Here is a 21565-nt window from a genome sequence, read left to right as displayed (position 1 = left end):
AATGCAACATGGCCCCTCCTCATTATTTCTTAGAGGCCATGTGACTTTCACTCAGAACCATGTACTGAAAAAGGCAAACCATATCTCAGAGCAATGAGTAAGAACACAGCACAAAACTTCCGTCTGCACATAAATTGATGCTTTGATTCATTTGATGCCTTACAACTCAGGCACAAAGCTATACTTTCCCAAAATGTCATTCTCTTCATTTCTCCATTGTGATTTTGCCAAGAAACGTAGTGTAAGGGAAGGAAAATCAGTCAAATTGGTTTCTTAATAAATTATCCTGAGCTCATTCTGTACACATTCAATTGCTCAAGATCCATTTAACATACATAGTTACCTGAAACGGCTTTTGGTAAATTTCTTCCATAGCTAGTCTTCCATATTCTGTAAACAACTAATGGAAAGAAGAGTGTTAAGCATTCATCACAAAGACCCACATTTTTCTACTGTAAATGTTCTATTATGTTAGTAAAAAATAAAGCATTCAGTCTTATATCCTATTATGAGTTGAGAATCACAGAATCACAGAATCACAAGGTTGGAAAGGACCCATTGGATCATCGGGTCCAACCATTCCTAACACTCCCTAAACCATGTCCCTCAGCACTTCATCCACCCGTTCCTTAAACACCTCCAGGGAAGGCGACTCTACTACCTCCCTGGGCAGCCTGTTCCAGTACCCAATGACTCTTACTGTGAAGAATTTTTTTCTGATATCCAACCTGAACCTCCCCTGATGGAGCTTCAGGCCATTCCCTCTTGTCCTGTCCCCTGTCACTTGGGAGAAGAGGCCAGCTCCCTCCTCTCCACAACCTCCTTTCAGGTAGTTGTAGAGAGTAATAAGGTCTCCCCTCAGCCTCCTAAACTTTACGAACACTTTAAGAAAAAGTACACCAATCCTCAATAAAATTCAGGAAGGAAACACAGTTTCCACTGGTTTCACAGTGCCATTCCCTGTCAATGTACCACAGCTCTAAGTAGGTGGCCTGTGGGCTGTTCTCAGAGGAAAGCTAGTTGTGTCTCCCAGCAAGCTGATTTCCAATGCTAAGGAGATATACCTAACATTTGCACCTTACTTCTCACAAAAGATTTATTCCTGGAAGTCTCAAGGAACTTGGCTAGAGCCAATGTATCAAACATTTAAATACAAGCCAAATTCAGCAGCCTCCCAGATCTCTACTTCAGCCTGTGACCTTAACTGATAATTGTTCTTTCCTTCCAGTATAAGGACAAGTGTCAGCTGTCTTCCTCGCATTGCTTTCACTTTCATCTTTAATACCAGCAGCACCAGACTGAGTGGGCCAGAAAAACCACGAGAACACAAATTATGGACTATGCTGGCTGTTTCAGCAGATGCCGGTCCTGACAAGTATTGATCCATGCTAGCTCCTTCATATACCTTGAAGGCTGAGATGAAGGAAGCACACCAGCATCCTCTAGTACCAGGCAAATGTAAGTCTATGTTAACACTAACTCCAGGAACATCTCGGATAAATTTCATAGCCAGTTCCCTCTCTACTGATCACAAGAGCAACTCAGAACTTACAAGGCTAATTTAGTATAAATGGACTTGAAAGCCCTTTTACTCAGGTTTACAAAAAGCTCTGAAGTCGCCACAACCCCACATGAGAGTGGCTCCTTTGATCCTAACTCCCTTCCCCATTCACTACACTGCTGCACAGAAAAGGCAGCCAGAGACTAACATTATTTCAGAATAACAGAAAATCTGTTATTACAAATTCGCAATTTCCTTCCCTCAGTGCACGATTCCTTGTCCTAGCTTGAGATGTAATGCTGGGGTTCCCTACTCACTGATATAAATATATCATCCTCCTCTTCCCTCAAATCTCACCCTCCACTATAACAGAAAGATTGTTCTATTCAGACTGCATTGAGGGTGCCAAAAGGACCAAAGTCATGAGGAAAGCCTGATTTTCAAATAATTAGCCAAGCCTTTTTTTGTTTGTGATGTTTGGTTGGGTTTTTTTGGGGGGTGGGGACTGTTGGCCCAGTGATACAACTCTGTTAACTGAGAACAGCATCACAAGACTAAGTTTAGCTAGTGCTCTTCTACTTCCAGTATTGGCAGCCAGTCTTTTGCAGCACTGACCAAGACAGAAGTCCTTTCAATCAGAAGGCACAGAAAACAGTTTTAAGCTGTGACAAGGTCATGGCCTAAGCAGAGGCAGGCATTTGTTAATACACAAGCTGGCGTTCAAAGCTACAGGTTTTAAGTTAAGAAGATAAGGTTCTTGTACCATGCACACAAAGCCAGAATTCAGTGGCCTTTGACCAAAGAGTTCATTAGAGATTGAAAACCCCATAGTAAAGAGAGGACAACTCTTTCCTGCTTTTCTTAATATGCAGAAATAAAATTTAAAAAATGTTTCTCAGCTGAAAAACTGTGAAAGGCTTCTAGGTGGAAGTTATTCTTTCTTTCCTGTCCCAAGCTCCCACATTTCTTCCAAAACAGCTTATGAAATACCATTCATTTTCCTATTTTAGGGAAAAAGAACGAGAAAATTCCAATATGTTTTAAGTACTTCTATAAGTGATTTCCCTTTCTTATCTTTTCAGGAATTTCAGAACTCACCACAGAAAGAACAGACTTTAGAAAGATAACATTTAGGCATATTAGAAGCCTGTATTATATTATCTCTGCCTTGCACAGCAGAAGCATCACAAAGTTGATAAGATTATAGCCAGTACTAGTTTCAGCATTACCTCAGCTTCTGTGTTCTACATGAAGTAGCAGGCAGCTCTCAAGTCAGTTACATTAGTAGTAACTTCAAGAACAATTACAAGACTATCAGCTCAGAAGCAGCTTACCTGCAAATGTTGAAGGTCATCTTCCTGAATATTCTGGGACAAGTTGTACACCTGCAAGACAGTGCAAGAATTACAATGTAACATGAAACCATTCATGTAGTCTCTTTCAGATATCCTGAGTATTTTTACTCTCTCAAGAAAAGTCTAACTACCTGAAAGTCAGCAACTAGAAAGGTGTCACAGAACACATCTCAAACAGAAGTCACTTCCTTATACAAAGCACTAGGGACAAAACCGCTGTTGACTACCCTAATCTTTCCTAGAACAGCTTATTTCCAAGAAATCAAGTCATAAAGCAATCTCAGAAGACTACTGAATGCTTCAAATCACCACATAGGTGTAAGACAAGAGAACAGAGAAGTTTGCCATCCACAAGTCCAGGTGCTCTAGGATTCAGTGATCCAGCAGCTGCATCTGACAAATGACTGGGTAGTTAGTTCACCAGGATTTTTTTTTGCTTTCACATCTTCCCAGATGAATCTCCTTTTAGCCAGGGAGTTTGTGCCAGTTTCAGTAGCATGAATACAGAAGACCAGTAAACTGAAAGGTACATCAATAACCCACAACTTAGCCTAACCACAGGAACAAAAAAAAAAAATAGCCAAACAAAAAACCCACCAAAATCAACACCACAGTAGTGTTCTACGCAGTCCTGTTACTTTCATGCTCTAGCACATCTGAAGGTACTTTTGTTATATTTGAGGCACAAGTTTAAAAGTAGTTTTGAACATAGCACAAGAACCTGTCAGAAGTTTAACAGTAGCAGCAATTGTAAGTTTAGATGATCATAGTGTGATTTCACCCCAAGCTGTATCTGAAGCCTTAAAGATGCTGTAACACATCTGTACAGAAGAAATTGCCATTCTGACTTTTTGGGAGGGGATTCCCCAGTTCAGTCAGCAATTTAATTCAGCTTGGCCTTGGATAACCTTGATTCCACAGAGAAACTTATGTAGTATACTACCCTGAAAATAAGACATGTATAAATAAGTATGAAAGCTTAAATGACAGTTGAAGGAACATATGCAAGTGAACTTTCAAAGCGTGGCTAGAGAGACACTCTTTGCATGTTCAGGCTAGAAGCTTCCTATAGCTGCTGTTACTTGTCAGCACAGGTATTCTTACCTGGACAGAACTAGTCATGGTGCTCAGAGCAAAAACCGTTGCACAGTCTTTGATAGTGGACTGGCTATCAAAGGCACCTTGGGTATCCATAAGTAGTACAGCAACCTAGAGAGTTTTAAAGAGCAGCAATTGTTAACAAAATTACACTTTCAAACTCCAGGCCATTGGGATAAACTTATTTCGAGTCCAGCAAGTCTCTGCCCCCATATCTACCTATCAAAACTCAGTCAGCTCTTGCACACGTTCCTATTCACATCTACTGCTAAGTAAGCAACAGCCTTGAGTCCTTGCACTTGCAAGGACTAGTTACTCCCTCCCACAGAAATAACCTCCCTCAGCCTAGTGTGGGTACAGTGCAGAGTAACAGACAGCTCTCATTCCCTGCAAGAGCAGCATAGTTCATTAGAGCTAAGAGTGAGACGGTTACTTTTAAATAGATGTTTATCTTAAAATAATCTTCAGAAGAAAACAAGATAATGGATACTGATGACAAGGAACGAGGTGATTTTAATTATAAAAGCTAATCTATCCACTTACCATCTTTCAGATCTACTAAAATCCCCTTCTCTTTCAGTTAGGGATAACTGACAATGAGTGATTTTTTTCCCCAGAGCACAAACAGATTCTTGCAACTTAGTTATTTGGTTAGCTAATGAAATTCAAAAAGCTTCCTGCATGCCACAAAGCTGCTGATTAAGATTAGTGTCCCACACTGACTGGCCATTGGATGTTTCCTTCACAAATGCAAAGGGGATGAAAGTTAAATAATCAATTGCATGGTTTAGAAGAATATGAATAGCTCAAGATACACCATCAGTATGTGTAGTAAATATTTGTTAACAACATTAACATTTTCTTTCAGCATGAAGATAAATACCTGTAAGCAAAATTTGTAGTTAAACTGACTTAGAGTTTAAAAAGACACACCAGCTTTGATTAAAATAGACTTAGTGCCTTTTATCCCACTGTTAGACTGCTAGCTCTTTTTTATGGACTACTTGTTAAACTATAATTGAGGACCAGCTTCCAGACACTGAAACTGTTTCCTGTACTTATAGCCATGCATTACATTTCACTAGAACACAGCTACAACTAAAATGCATTCTCACCACTCAAGAAACACCACTACAGAGCTGTTGCTCTGATTGCAGCACTTGTGGTTGTTCCACTTGTTGTGGATTGCAGCACTTTTCAATACCACTATATGGTATTGAAAGCTATTAGTTTTACAGCTTCCACAGGATAACCCTCCCACCAGCCTGGACAGAGGCTTTTACAAAACAAAGTACTCTCAGAATGGTAATATTGTTGGAGACTGAATCTTACAGCCCAGACAGAAAATTCATACTTTCACTGATATAGAGCTTCCAAATATATCACACAGCCACTGAACACAGAGGAAAGCGACCGATATTTGAACCGCCCCCGTGAAACCCATGGCATTAAAGGTATACACATACAGGCAAAAAATCCTTACACACACCTACTTAATTCAAGCACTTACCTTTGTCCCATTGGGTTTATCAATTACAAACACTTCACTCCAAATCTGAATGCCAGTGGTTTCCCGTTCACATCCACCTCTCCATGTAAAGCCAGTCAACGGCTCAGTGTTTCCACCTATCCAGCAAGGAGAAGACTATAAAAGAAGAGGTGTAACTTACTTTAAAGCAAGGAAGAGATTTATTTTTTTTTAACATGCTATATTTTAGTATATGTCCACATTGTTCTCTCTTTCTCCTCACGGCCAACTGACAATGCAACACAAAATACCAAAACACAGCGCTGCTCTGCTGCATTTTGAGGATCATCCACAAAGAAATGTTGTTTGAGTCTACTGTATTTCAGCAGTTGCACAACTCTTCAGCCACTGAAGACTATATGGGCACAGCTTTCAAGTCTCGAGCACTCAGAACCAATAAACAGCTCATTACTCAACAACTCAACTAAAACACGTTCCAAATAGCATATTTTAACTACAGGAACAGCTAAACTCCCTCAAGAAACAAAATATCTGACATCCACTCAATCCTCTTTTTTCTCTGTCACAAACAGGTCAAGCGCTGAAACTAGCTAAACATCTAAGCCCCTGCGCTGACAGAGGCCACAAGACTCTCAACAGCAGCTTGCAGAAGCTGAAGAGAACAGGCAAAGACAAAAAAGATCTACAATCTACACCTGTCAGTTACAAAATACTTTTTTTCCAAGTGATTAGGATTCAAGAGAAAAAGAACATTGAGAGTTTGATACATGTCACTCAACCCATCCACATGCAAATTTCATTGGCACGTTGTCCAGTTTGAGAAAGGCTATCAGAGAGTCAAGTACAGTTCACAGCTAACATTTCTGGCCAACAGTATTGTAATGATGTCTTTGATCCTCAAGGACAGGCAACACATGGCAGTGGTTCACACAGAAGACTCCAGTCATTATATGAGCACATTTAACCCACAGATGTAGCTTATGTACTGGGCAAGTAAGCAGCATGAACAAGGCAGCTGAGAAAGTTTCACAGTGAAGGATTTATACACACGGATATCCTACAAGAAAGAAATGATGGGGAGACAGTAATGTAACTGATAAGAGGGCTGGAGGAAAACCTTTATTTCACAGACAAGAATGCAGCATGCTAGCAGAACAGAAAGAGACATTTAATGAATTTGCCTTGGAATGCCCAGAGAAGACTACCAGCCATGAAAGCGTGTTCCTCAAGATGGCTGAAGGGGAGACTTCTCACTTCACTGGGCTATGGGCTGTACCTTGCTGACTCTGCACTGGGTCTTTTCAAGAAAAAGCTCAAGACACATCACTCTACATCTCAGGAAATAGCAGGAGCATCCAAGGGCTGTATAGAATACTTACTACAAAAAAGTGGAACTGCTTATTTTTAAAGGTGGATGGGGAAATAAACCTGCATACATTCCTCATGCCTAGTATGCTTTGCTCTGCATGCTACCAGCAAAAAGGTAGAGGCAATCAAGCAGTTCTGCACTAGCATTCTTCCAAATGCTAAGCATGCACCATTCACCTCTGCTATTTGGATCAGACACGGCAAAAGTGACTGAGAGAAAAATTCAGAAAATGAACACAGCTATCCAAGTGAGCAGAACTGCAGCTCTGTACATGTAGGCTGTTGTTGTTGTTGATGGGGGGGAGGGGGAGTGTTCATGGTTTTTTTGTCATGCATATACGCTTCTACCAGAGAGACTAAGCAAAACTTGGAACAGCTTTTCACTGGATGTTTGTATGTGAAATCAAGCAAGAAGTTGCACTACAGTTTTGCATCAGTCACCTAAAAGATAGTGTCTCTAAATATATTCCACACTAAGGAAACAACCAATGTGGTTTTATTTGCTTAGTGCCACTAGGACACAATGCACCTTGCAGATTAATACAAGCTAAGAAGCTCATACATCTGTAAAATTTACTATTGTTACTGCACACAATTCTTATAAAGGTTTAAATTGCTACAAAGATCACAGGACCCTTGTAGCAACTTGCTGACTACATAACTGTTGCTGGTTTTTGGCAGACTGTTCTGTTCCATTTCAAATAAGCAATTGTAACAATAAATACCAGTGCTTGCAATGAGTTGCCCACCTCCCTGAAGTCAGTGGTGAACCTCAGCCATGTCAAAATCATACTCATTGACTTCAGCTGGCACAAGTGAAATTTTCACAACAGTAATATTTCACATCACTGCCAGGTCTTGGTTTAAGACAAGAAAATGGGATTCTGAAGTATCTTGGCAATTTTACTACCATACATCCACAGGGGATTATAACTCAAAACGGCTTGATTTGCGTACAAACTGAATGCAGATGCTTTAGTATTTTGTGCAGGATCCAATATTTAGTTCACAGAATTAGAGTTGTAACTTAGCCTGACTGTAGATGGTGTAATAGACTAAAGAGTACTATAAAATTATACCCAGGCCTCACCTCCTGTACTGAAATTTGCCTAACCACAGAGAGCACCATTTGACTTGATACTATTGAGCAGTGCTCAAAAGAGCTGGTGTTGCACTTATCTTCTCCCATCCTCAGCTTCCGATCAGTTTGCAGTAGCTCTGATGCTTGTCAAACTCTTTCCCTAAGCTGGTTTGTGTCACCGAGCTGGCTGGAAATCAATCCAGCAAAGTGCAGCTTCTTGTGATGATGCATCATTGAGCTGGATCAGCTCAGCTAAGGCCCCATAAGCGTTACAGCTTCAGAACACAAACACCTGGCCAGAAGCTGCACATAGAGAGCAAGACACCCATGCTTTTGGTAAGGTATAGGTGTTGCAGTAGACAGCAAAGTTGGCCTTCATCTTCAGCTTAAGTGAAAGAAATGGTATTTTGAAGGACACCTATAGAAAACTGGAAAAAGTGACTGCACAATAAAGGCAATAGAGAGACATGATAATCACACAAGGCTAAATCAGTGTCCATTTTGGCTTATGAGCTTTTCTTTTATTTCAAAATCTGAAAGTTAGGAGTATTTGTATAAAGCCTATCCCATTACTATCCAGCCACCATCTAACTCAGATTGCTACACTTCTTGGGACTTCTTTTTTTGTTTGTCTGGGGTTTGGTTTGGTTTTGCTATAAACAGGACACTAGAGAGGGTTTATATACACACAGAAAAGGAAACTCACTTAACAGCTATATCAATTAAATATTTATTTCTCCTTAGGTTAAAAATCTTCAGAAGCTAGGAGAACCAGCTTGCCACTCTGTATTCCTCCTACCGTATACTCAGTTTCTTTCTTTCAGAGCTCTTGGCAAATCAGTGAGAGAAATTCAATAGCAGGCACTACTGTGAGTGAGAGAAATTAAGTCTTCATCTGCCAACTTCTTTGCAATAGTCCTCTATTTCCTGTAACTGCAGAGTTCGTCTTGATTTCTCCTCAAGCCAGCTAGTATAAAGGTAAAACAGATGCAGTCAGGCTTAGTTTCTGCTACCGTGAATTCCAACTCTGGAGAAGAGTTATCGAAAAAGGAATCTATTCTGGTTTTCCAAGAGCTTCAAAAAGCAGCAAAACACTAAGCTGTCAACAGTCACCAAACAGATTAAAAGCAGCACACTACAACCTGTAACCAACAGATGTGTATGTTCACAGGAGGTCCTACACCATCTTCTCCATATCGGCCAAGAGCTCAAAGCACAGTAGTCAAGACCAAACCAGTTAAAAGCTACAAACTAAGAAAAGAAATTAAATTTTGGATAAGGCACTCATTAACCAATGATTTAAAAGTTTTTTAAAAGTTCCTGGACTATGTTCAGAGATGCATTCCAAGTAGCAAAACAGATTACTTTCTTCCTTTTGCCATACCTCAAAATTAAGCAAATTTAGTCCTCCAATAGCTATTTGACAAGACTCTTCTTTTTGCAAAACTGGGTAAGCCAGTGCTACTATGATTTCATGTCATCAAGTCAAAGCAAGATTTCTCCAAGCCACCACTTTGATGAGCCATTTCTGAAAGCTCAACTAGCAGCAGACCATCACACTCCCTCATTCAAGTTTTTCTCACGCCCGCCTACATCAGGACACAACTTCCCTTAATTAACTGCAGGAAAATTTGTATTTGAAAAAACTCTCACTTCAATGCATTTCTTCATAGTAAAGTAACTTGATTTCCCACTCCACAATAACTAAGAAAAATTTGACTTGCTATACTTGTGTCAAAGTCAACAAATAAAGGTAAATGTTCAAAATACCAAACTACTATTTTTCCTGCAGGGAAAATACCATTTACTCACCCTGTTATACATGTATCTAAGCATGAAGTCCAGCAGAAAAGATTTTCCTTTGCGGAAAGCTCCTGCTACAGACACAACTACTATGTTAAGATCTTTGATGTGTTCCTGAAGTAAGATTTTTTCCAACGCTGCTTCATCTAATTCAAAGTTATGGTCATCTTCGTGAGCAAGAACAATCTGTATGGGGCGTGGCTCATCCAAATCCACCTCATCATCAGAGTCTGGCAGGGCATCAGAGTCAGGCAGGGCATCCTCCTCCTCTTCTTCCTCATAATGCTTACCTGAAAATTAACAGGTCACAGTATATTAATAAGTCCCCACTTCAGGCACTAGACATTTCTTTGACGCAAAGCCTTGAGCTAGACTTTCATTCCCAGCAGCAAGGGTGATGTTCTTGGGAATGCATGCACACAGTGAGATCAACAGCAGTTCCCCATCTGTTTCCATCACCTTTGTGTATAGTCTAATTTTCAGGTCTTCAGCATTCTCTGTTTTAAGAAATGACAAAGAAAACTGGTTTTCAGTATCAAAACCGTTTAAAAAACTCTTTAAGTAGAACTTCCATTAAAAATCAAGGGTCTTTTCTTTTTTATCTGGAAAATTAGTTTAAAATACACTCCAAAGAGGACAAAAAAAAAGCACCATTTTTAGATTAACACCTTCTTATACAATTGTAACGGCCAGGGTGGTGGGGAATAAAGTTTTCTGTCAGTTTTGCTTGCCAATGCGGAAAACCACTACTACTGCATAACCCCAGGATTACATATATCAGCAGATACCCAAGTTCCTCTCCAATTCCCAACACATTACAACCGTTTCAATTCTCAATACAGCACAGTCTTTAGAGTGCCTATTTGCTGCTCAGGATAAACTCCTGAGCGTGTGCAAGGTCAAACACTTCTGGGATAAAAAACCCAAACAAAGTAGTTTCTGGCTTCACATTTTTCCTATGAAACATTATTAAGCAAGATTTAATAATAGTGAACACCAATACTTTCAAGGAAAGAGAATATTTTAATACAAAATCTAATAATCAATGCCCTTTTAGCATCAATCAGTAGCTGAAAGGACTACAAGTCAGCTGAGATTAAGTTACTGATGAATGATAAATAAGGGCAACAGTCCTTCAAACACACAGCACAATACTGTGAATATTCTTTCTGACTTACAGAATTTGGGAGTTACTGGACTAGAGGCCTAAAGAAAATCAAACCAACCAACCTGTCCAAGAGAAGTCTCTTGTCTTGTTCAAGTATGACAACACTGAAGTTTGTCATACAGCAAAAACTAACTCAACCACTGACCTAATTCCACTTTTCCTGTCAAGCACCTGGAAGCACTTTCGTGCATACAGAATTGCCTCCAAATCCAAATTTACATTTTGCCACATTCTGTCAGAACCTCATGTGCACAAACCTGACTGAGGCACCTTCCTAGCTACAACATATTTGGGAACATCACTGTAGGAATTTAAATACATTTGACTCCTATTCACGGTTGCATTTCTAAGCATTACTTTAATGACAAATCAGCAGCCCACAAGACATGCCATGTCATTCCTGCCAGACTCTGCATCCTAGATACCATCCTCAGCAAAAGGCCTATGAGCAGTGCTCCACCACATTGTTTTGTGGAGGCAATGAGACATTTGAGTCACTACCATGAACTTGAAAAACAGCTAACATGGTGACCTTGGAGTTTTTCCAGCAGCTGTCTCTTCAGCTGGTTCTGACATTCCACTTCATTGCAAATCAGAGCAGATGCTACCATTTCTAAGCATAGAATCTGTGCTGCCTTTTGAGGCCTGTGACACTACATCTTAAAAAGAATTGGTTTAAATAGATAACACTAGTGTAGCACTAGATTTGAGCAGGAAGTAGACTTGAACACTAAAATCCTATGCAGCTAGAAGCAAACTCAAACATTATCCAAGTGTGTGCAAAACAGACCCTAACATCACCTTAACTCAAACTGGTTGACAAGGCAAGCCAAAAAAATTCAATTGCACCAGCAGTCCTGTCAACAGGCCTATACAAACTATACAAGTTCATTGACACAATATTAGCCAACACTTCAGAAGAAAAAGAAACTGTTGGCCTAAAGCTTTTGTATTCCCAGAAATTAAACAAGCCCACTTTTTTGGCAGTTTACCTAACAGGTTTTGCCCCATACACATAGCATTCTTTGTAGGCCAGAAAACTTGCAATGACAGCCCAAGTGAAGTACGAAGATTTTGACAGTTATTAAGAAAACCTACAGCATCACAGTCTAGAAACATAAATGGAATAATTCAACTGATAAAAGCATGAAAACCAGATAGCTCTAGCAAGAGGCACCTCTAAGCAAACATTCACACAATGTATCAAAGCCTTTGCTTCTACATATTCCCCAGATATAAGTAATCAAGTTAAACTTGTTAACAGCCTTATATTCTTTTAAACACATACTTCACTTCAGCTGCAGTAAGGTATCAGTTTTGTAAACCAACACAAACTGTAAGATAGCCTGAAGCAAAACCTGCAACTTCGTTCATTTGGAGCCTGACATTAACTGCCTTTTCCTATCTGGACATCATTGGAACTTTGCAGACCTCAAAGCGCAAGTTGTAGTGGCGTCCTTCCACCAGTGCAGACCATAGCCACCTAATGCATCTTTAAGAGGGGCAGCTTTCCAAGAAACAAGCAGAGTGGGCTTTCAAAACTAGTTATTTCTAAACAAATGGATTCTCTGTCACCAGTACATAGTACTATCAAGAGCTTACACACAATAGGACCATCAAAAGCTCACAAATTCTTGTCAACAGTATTCTGCACTCCCGGAGCTCATTTAGTTCAAAGGGGACAGAAGAGAAAAATTGTTCCTAGATCCAATTCAATTCATAGTAGATTTCACTCACCCACAGAATTTGCTAAGTCAAGCCCACAGCATCAAGCTGGGTTTTTGGCTTGTTGTGGGTCAGGTTGGTTTTCCAGTTTGGTTTTTTTTCCTACCCAGCTTAACATACCTGAAAGCTCCATACATAACTACAGAAAACACCATTATTGCCATGAATCAAGCACTTGAGAGCATAGAGAGCTACAGTGTTGACAGCTGTGAAGGAAACTTGATCCATCCAGCTGGTTTGATAATTTCATGCTTGAGTTGCAGAGAACATCCTTCCCTTCAAGAGATTTTGAACTAGTTAGCAATTACCAGGACAGGCTAGGACATACAAGAGAAGCAATCCTGTACAGCAAGACACAGAAGCAGACAGACTTGAATGAAAGTAAATAGAGCCAAGAGAAGATACTACCACCCAGTTTCGCTAAAAGCTCTTCACTCATCAACAACTACAGCAGGATTTCTGTTGACACTCATCAGCTAAGTATCCAGAACAAGCACCATTTGTTTAAATGCTAAGCCAGATTTTGAGAACAGTAGCTTCTTGTATATGTGTAGACAATATTTCAACTGAACAAACTCAATTCAATAACCCATTTCTTAAAAGTGAGATTAAGTTAACAGCAGCTGATTCCTGTTTCCCCTAAGTACACAGCCAGCAGCTGATGACCTATTTGTCCTGCAGTGCAAGAACAAGGGAGTGAGAAGTCAGCTCAACTTGCATGCTATGAAAATAGGACAACTTGCTTTAAATGCAAATTCCTCCTTTTAAGCACATTAATTGAAATAAAAGTACCAACAAATTTGCCTTTAAGTTTCAACCCAAATACAGCTTGAGCTCACTAAACACATCATTCACATTCTTTCATGACAAAAAAAAAGCACAGGCTAATTGCTAAACTCAGTTGGGTTTAGATACAAAATAGGTTTCTCATCAACTAGCACTGAATAACAACTACAAATTATTTCCCTGGACAGCAGGTTGGACAGACAACTGCACACAGATGCAGCACAACATTAAAATAAGTTTAAGTCACATTTGCTTTTTAGTGGCTTAAGACTTTGTTATGAACAAAGTCTAAAGAAGTCACTTTCATTAGTGCAGACTGCTCTCATCAGTACTCTTTTCATTTGCCATATCACAAGGAGTTTCAAAGACTTCACTAAGTGTGTACACCTTCAAGCTGGTAGCCTTAACATCTTGTTTGTACAGAAACCCGCCCTTTGCTAGAAGTCCAATTTTAAGTGTAGTTCAACATAGACGCATGACAAGTCCCCATACACACCTGAATGGTAAAGCAAGCTGAAGTGGGCTACACTAACCTCAAACCGTCTGGCTTGAAATCCCATTCTACCTCCATGGCCTGATACTTCACAGCTTCAATAAAAGGCTTAATATAAGTTTTCATGAGGAAGCTGCTGCACCACATCTAAACGTAAGGCATGACAGCTTCACCTCGGAAATTTTCCTTAGAGAGGAGGGAGTCAAACTGTTTAAGTGTTTCTTGTTTTGGTGTAGTGAATTCAGGAAACTGTAGGCATGTGTGAACTGAGTTACAGAGCGTAGAAAAAAATAGGTTAACCTTCAAGCCTTATTTGGACAATGGAAAAAAATGACATCTACTAAAAAAAAAAATAATCACTAGACTGAAGTCACAAAATCGTCCTCCCCTTCCTCCAGCAGTCCTCTACTTCATGCAATAAATCCATGGCAAGACCCATATGAAAGCCACAGGGCTGCCACAGACCTTAATGCATCACTGCTTTCCTATTGCTGACTAGCAAATACTGCCAAGCAGCTCATTTTAAGGCCAGAAATAATTAAATGTTTTGAATATTTCAGCTATAAATAGGACTGATGAGCTAAGTTCCCAAGACTTGTTTGGATATTCAATAAGACTGACAGAGGAGTAGAGGAAAGGGGAAGACACATTTAACTCTCTCTGTTCCGTCAGGGCAACAGAATTTTAAGGGACCAGAGTCTAGAACCATTACATAAACTGTGAGCAGAAGAACAAGAAGTACCTGAAGCTACCATTCTGGCAAAGAAGAGGGAAAAAGAAGATATTCTGGTGACCTAGATATCTATGAAGCATCATAACTAAAACTAATCAAGCAATAGGCCTGTCTACTCCTAAGTGCTTTAATTTGCTTCTGTTGAATGGTCTGCATGCACAGGAGTGACAGCTCTTCCACAGCTATGCAAAATACCAATAAGCATTCTCCATTTAAGGAGACAGAAACTAGAGAGAGACTTCATTATAACGAAGAGGCACAGCAAAAGTCAACCCTCAAATTAATCTGTTCTCAGCAAATGCATACAAGTAAGAGAATACCAATAAGAAGACTCTTAAGACAGAAGCAGCACAAACCCTGACAGAACATAGCGGCAAAAAATATTTCGTATGTATTAAAACATAAGAGGATTGTTTTTCCAAAAGCATATCATGAACTTAGTAAGAAAGATTTTCTCCATAGACACAAGGAAAAACTTGGAGGTAGGGTAGTGATAAAGCATGCTTCTCATCCTTCTTCCACCCTACCTAAAACCCCATGGCTATATTAGCACATTGGCTGAAGGATCTGAACAGGATCTCTACCCACCGTAAGTTTACCAGTACTTTTCAGCACCTCCCCAAAAGAACACTGCTTTAGAATACTAAAGACAGATCAAAGCACTAAAAGGCCTCTTTCTTGCCTTTTTTTCCCCACTTTCTTACCCATCTCTAGGTTCCCCAATTGGACAGGAATAAGAATGCAGCAGATGTGATCAATGTCCCTAGATGGCAAGTGAAAGCTCTTTGTGAATAGCGAAGGCTAACTGGATCCTTGCAGGCCAGATTTAAAACAGGCAGACTTCTGCTTATATTTCAAGAGGCTTTTATTTAAGGCTGTTGCTCAACCAAGAGGATTCAGTCAGCATTTCTTTAGGCCATAACTACATTTTATGTAACTTGTATGTATTACTCATGTCAGCAGTTTATAATTTAAACAACTATCAGCTAACCCAAACCAAGACTTGGGGTAAGAAGGATAGGAGAAGAGAATAAGGTGACAGATGACAACTGCAATTACCCCATGTTTGATCTTTAGATTAGAAGCCAGAATAGGTTTTAGTCACCCAGCTGCTCTGTTTACCATGGCCACAGAGGAGTTCAGCATCAAGCAAAGCAAATGCTCACTTGTCCTATACAAGGGGGTATGCCAGAGGGCCAGTTTTTATACTCATTTCCAGGATATAAGCAAGCTGCCAGTCAGGAACACCAACAAGTTTAAGGAAACAGATCACACCAAAGAAGTTTTAATTTTTCCTTTTTATCAAGCCACATTTCTAAGAATATGAAGCTTCTAAGCAAAAGTGATCTCTTATCCCAACCGCCAGTTTACACTCTGCTTCCCACCCTTCCTTTAGGTTCCTGAAGTTGAAGAGAGCCTCACAGCCAGCCTTTCCAGCACTGAACTCCATAATTCTGTTTTAATGAGAAGTTCTACATTTTGTTTTAATAAGAAGTTCTACATTTTGTTTTAATAAGAAGTTCTACATTTCCTTTTAATAAGAAGTTCTACATTTCCTTTTAATAAGAAGTTCTACATTTCCTTTTAATAAGAAGTTCTACATTTCCTTTTAATAAGAAGTTCTACATTTCCTTTTAATAAGAAGTTCTACATTTCGTTTCAAAGAACAAAGAACAGCACAGGGAGAGACTGGGTTTACCTGAAGAAACTGTTGTCTCAAGAGTATGTAGCTAGCAAAACTGGTACAGTAACTACCCTCAGACACCTTCATGGAGTATTTAGATTCCTCCTCCCTCCCTCTTCTCAACCATTCTTCGCTTGGTAGCATCACTAATGCACCCACCACATGAAAGGTAAGTATGACCAGGGCAAACACAACATGTGCCAACACAATTAATACCCAGATCAACACTGTGAATCAAGGAAAAAAGCCCCACAGAAATCACATTTAGGGAGAACTGAAACAAAAAAAATAAAAAAGATTTTGCCTTTATATCCACTTTATAACTGTTAACTTTATATCCACTAGAGCAAGATATTTTCCTAACACAACAACAACAGAAGTAGTTTTGATCACAGCCTCCACTGCAAAGCACAAAGAGGCCTGAGCTGCCATATTACTTCTCTGCAGTTAACCCATAATAATTTATTATGCACCTAACCATGTCCATATACTTCAGACCCCAGCACCTACTCTCCGCATATCCTGAATCTCTGCCAAGCATCACTGCTGCTGCCAGAGGTCTCTCGCAAAGATAACAAACAGTTCAAAGTACATTTATTCTGCCAACAGGACAGTGACACCAACTACCACTGCTGCCACCTCCTTCTGCTCCTGCTACCATTCAAGCCTGTTTCAGTAGCATAGTGCAGCCTTAACCACTCACTCACACAAGGGCTGTCCCCACTCTTTCCCACTGCCAGCTCCACACTGCCTTTCCTGCTAATTGTGCCGCACATCAAACGCTGCCAAAAGTCAATTCAGCTAAACAAATCAAACCAACAGAAAAAGCAATCCAATAGAGTTTTCTACAAACTGGATCACCTCCATTAGAGTTGAACAAGCACTAGAGCAGAAGACAGACAAAAGGCAGAGCTAGGCAGTTTCATCTGCAGGGCACAGGGCAGGTTCAGGTGTACCATTGAACAGTACAGTACTGCTGCCCTCTGCATTGGCACCATTGTCCTAGGTTCAGGGACCAACTTATCTTGAACAAACACAAGGTGATGTGCTTCCCACATTACAGCCTCTGAAAGAGCCACACAAGCACAACTGAGGGGGACGTGCAAGCTGCTTGACTGGGCACTGATGCCAAAAGAGAAGTTCAGCTTTGTAACTACAACCTAGTTAAGCTGGAAAACTTCTCCTGACTCACAGCACTCACAATTACAGTTGAGAAGCACCTTCATGCGGAGACTGACTTAGTGATATGTGATAACATTGCAAAGATGGCTAGACAACTGGACTGTAACTGTGTGTTGCCAAGGATTTGGCTAGATCTGAAAGAGTTCAGGTTTAGGCTGGGCTCACCAACACATGTGTTAACCTTCAATTAACAACAAGGTTTCCTTGCTTTGCAAAGGGAGGCTAATAACACAGGCTAGGATGTCTAAGGGCTGGGAAGACCCTGAGCTTGGCATAGTCCTTCCTGCACCGGAGGAGCACTACCTTGAATGTTGCTAGTAATTTTTACTGTCCTAAGAGCTGTCTCCACTGAAGAGTAGATAATAATTTTTATTTCAAAGTCACCACAGTTAAGTTGTCACAAGGACACTGCAAAACACACTTTAGTAGCTCAGTTCCACACAAAAAGCACCTTCTTATCAGTTCAAAGAGCTCAAGACTTACCATTTATGACACTTGTTACCACAGAAACCTCAGCCACTGCTAGCAAAACAAGAGTCTTAACAATGGACATTTTTTTGGTTTTAAACAGCATTTTCCTGGGACAGCAAATGTCACTGCTGTATGTATTCTAAAGGCTGTTGGCCAGTCAAACCTAGTGGCTTATAGCATTGAGGGAAAGAGAGTAATTCCAGAGGTAAGGCAGCCACACTATCCTCCTGAAAGGAACAAACACAGAAGGTGAGCTGGTTACCACTTCTCGTTACAAGAAGTTCTCAGACTACTCTGAACATGTCTAGCCAGTCTAAATGCTTTTCTACAAGATACTACACCACACCATATGCTGCGACTACAAATGTTTTAATACCCATCTTTCACTTAGGGGGGCAGGGGAAGGAAGAGGGAAATACAACTGTCTGAAGACTGCATGTTTAACACTCCCCTTCAACTAGCAGTTTAGCCTTTGAAGATCATATTTATTTCCTTATTCTGTGGAAATTTCCATGAAATCTTTCCTTACAGCATATAGAGGACAAACACTGGAGACAGAAGTCTAGGTTTAGAAGATGAACCAAGAGACAGATAGTGCACGGTTTTTTAAAGTTCACAAAAGCTTAACCTAGTAAGTTCTAATGTACCACAGAAACAGGAAATAAATAGCAGTTTAGAGTACAGCACAGTTCAGTCCGATAGCTGGTTAATGAAACAGTGATATGTTTGCAACTCAAAGTACTCAGATAGACTGAATAACATTCAGTCTATCCACAAGCCAACTCCCAATCTACTTTAAAAGCACCAGACTGCATCTTAAGGGTCTTCTCAAACAAGAAGATTCCTAGTAGCCTCTGAGGGTTCCAGAAGAATTTAACCACTGATCTAAGTGTTCATAGCGGATGGCTTGTTCATTTTTCAATTGAAAAAAATTAAGCTTAATTGCAGAAATTTCAGTTCTTAATGTTCCTACAACTGTTTATTTTGAAAGGGGGCATTATGCTTTTTAAATCTCAGAGTACAATGTGTGATAAGTTTTCAGGCAGGTACTATTTCTACAGTAGTATTAGCTCTAGAAATATCCCAGTTCCATGCCCCAGCCCCCAAAAGCATTACTTTTCCAAATAATTTCTGTACTAATAAGTCTAGCATTTAGAAAGATTTCCTTTTAAGTATTTTGTATCACATTCCCTCTCCCTTACCCCATGACAAGCTTAGGACTTCGTTGCTTGGAAGATAAGTGATAACTGCCTTGAGGACAGTTTTAAGGCTGTGTTTAGAATGACAGCATTGTCACTAACAAAAACAATTCCTTAGTATTAGTTCAGAATTACAAATTATTTAAGAAATCATTTCTCTCAAACGTAAGCTAATTTCTCATTTTAAGAAAGTGATGTGGTTATATAAAGAACCTTAACCTAGTTTGGTTTGGTTTTGGGTGTTTTTTGTGGTTTTTTTTTTTCATCAGTCACTTCCACTACTATTCTATGTCTGAGCGATACCTTAAAAGAAGCCAAGTTTCTCTGCCTCAAGTGCCTAGGAATTCAAGTACTTAAGAGTGACTGTCCTCCCCAAATCAGTACTCTGATGATTTCCATATTAGGCAGAGATTTACAGACTGCACCTTCATTCTCCCAGCTGTTAATGGGTTCCCCAAGCAGATCACACTACACAGACTAACATAAGGACAGCCACAAACAAAAGTCAAAAGACATCTTGTTACATTTACCTCAGGAGTTCAAAATGCAGAAGAGGTTGAGGGGAGGAGCAGAATAAGACATAGTATGCAAGTTTGCAGGCAGTAGTATCACTGAATAGGCTTACAGAGACAGTTAAATAACTGCACTCACTCTTCCACTGGCAGTACCACCATGTTTAAGAAGATAAGGAGTGAGAACAACTTTTCTCAAGTACGCCACAGCAGACAAGAATTGGTCCCAACACATCAGTACAAGCAGCTGACAGATGTTCTCCAGCAGGTTTTTATAATTTTTTCAATCCAAGTAAAAAAAATAAAAGTCTGTCATTAAATAACACACTGCTCAAAAAGACACTTCAAATATTTTTTCTGAGACCAGTTCGAACTTGCCAATTTAACATGACTATCACCAAGGCAATGGTGAACAAAAAAAAAGCGTACTATGATTGACACTGATTGAAACCCGATTATGACCTCACTTGCGCAACAACTGCGTAAGAGCAAATTAAGTTCTACTCTCAAATATCAGTTTTACTGGAGATTACATTCTACACTCCATGTCTGCAATCTGTACAACATTTCATTAGTTCAAGCCTCCAAATACTCTGCCTTCCAGGTTTTGGCTTCTATTCCACACTTCTAGAGAAACTGCCAAGACTTGCAGTAGCATGCACACCTCACCTTGCCATGCAGAAATCATTGGTTGTGTAGGGCTGATATGAAATGAAAATGCAGTCATTTGCTCATTGTCTGCACTGAAAATAAAGCTGGAAATACATCTCGAACAAGGAAAAAGTCATTACATGAGACATTTCCCCTCCTAGCAAAAGCACATCAGAACATCCTCATACAAGCCATAAATAGAGGCCCAGTAATCAAGCTGTAAGCAGTCCTTTCCCAAATGGCACTTTGGGCAGTCTTATAGCTTCAATAGCTCTCCTGTCTATTCCTGCACAATAGAGACAAGCATCAGAAGAAGCTGGTCTTCCACAAATTATTTCTACAGAGGCCCAAATGTATTTCTCTTTCACATTATATTTATTCTATTAGTCCTGCTCATGAGTTCATCAAGCTGGCATCTAACAGTAATTCCAATACCTAGCTTACTTGCATTCACCAGGTAAACTTCATCAGACTGCCTTGGATGATATATGGCTCACTAATGCCACCTCTGGTGTCAAACTTTGTTCTTCCAGCCTTAAAGTGGAACCAGGTACCAACCATTTCAAACTTGCCACAGCTATTTTTTCTGTTTAGTTAATGGGAAAGGGAAAAGAGACTAACATACCTTCACAGATCATACTGAACACAAAGAGCTACTATTCTCACACTAGAATGAGATACAAACTAGTCTTGTCACCTCAAGGAGTAACAAAGCCTGTGGAGGAGCTGGAATACTCTGTGACAGACTCCAGGCAAACTAACTGGATAGCTTTAGGATAAGTAAGCGCATGAACAACCTGCTAATTCATTAAGTGAATTTACCAGCTAAAAGCACTGTAATGGTGTATGTACCTAACAAACACAAAGGTGGGGAGACTAAGCTCCTTCCTTTGCTGCAGAGCAAGAACTCCCATTAAACATCAACGGGCAGTTACTTACTTAGCATTAATTTATGCCTTAGATCATCTCCCAGTAACTCACTCCTACAGCCACAGAACACAATGCATGTTACCTTCAAGTCTCAGGTGATAAATTCAGTCAAATAAGAAATAACAATGGGGAAAAAACAGACAAATCTTCAAATCCCCCAGACTTCATTCCAGGTTTCTTAAACTGGGCAGCTTCTGATTTTAAATGCTTTCCGAGTTCCTCCAATTTTTATATTGAATGTGTTTCAAACAGCATGCTTAGTATGCACATGAAATCTTGCTTTCCTGGAAATGAGCACTACACAAAACATAGTAACTTATTTCAGAAATAAGCAGA

The 21565-nt window shown here is 39.9% G+C and overlaps 1 protein-coding gene across 4 annotated transcripts in view; it reads right to left on the bottom strand.

Moving 5' to 3' along the window:
• Positions 1–21565, bottom strand: part of ATL2 (atlastin GTPase 2) — a 39139-nt gene that overhangs the window by 12416 nt on the left and 5158 nt on the right. For all 4 annotated transcript variants that reach the window (XM_009556544.2, XM_054062583.1, XM_054062581.1 and 1 more), the window contains exons 2-6: positions 9705–9985; positions 5465–5599; positions 3961–4065; positions 2836–2886; positions 344–400 (exon numbers count right to left, since the gene is read on the bottom strand). In XM_009556544.2, coding sequence (XP_009554839.1) covers positions 344–400; positions 2836–2886; positions 3961–4065; positions 5465–5599; positions 9705–9985 — 629 coding nt within the window. The remainder of the gene's footprint in view (positions 1–343; positions 401–2835; positions 2887–3960; positions 4066–5464; positions 5600–9704; positions 9986–21565) is intronic.

This window comes from Cuculus canorus, chromosome 3 (assembly GCF_017976375.1).
Source record: "Cuculus canorus isolate bCucCan1 chromosome 3, bCucCan1.pri, whole genome shotgun sequence".
Classification (NCBI taxonomy): domain Eukaryota; kingdom Metazoa; phylum Chordata; class Aves; order Cuculiformes; family Cuculidae; genus Cuculus; species Cuculus canorus.
Note: the sequence above shows the minus strand (reverse complement) of the source record. Positions and strands in the feature narration are given on the sequence as shown.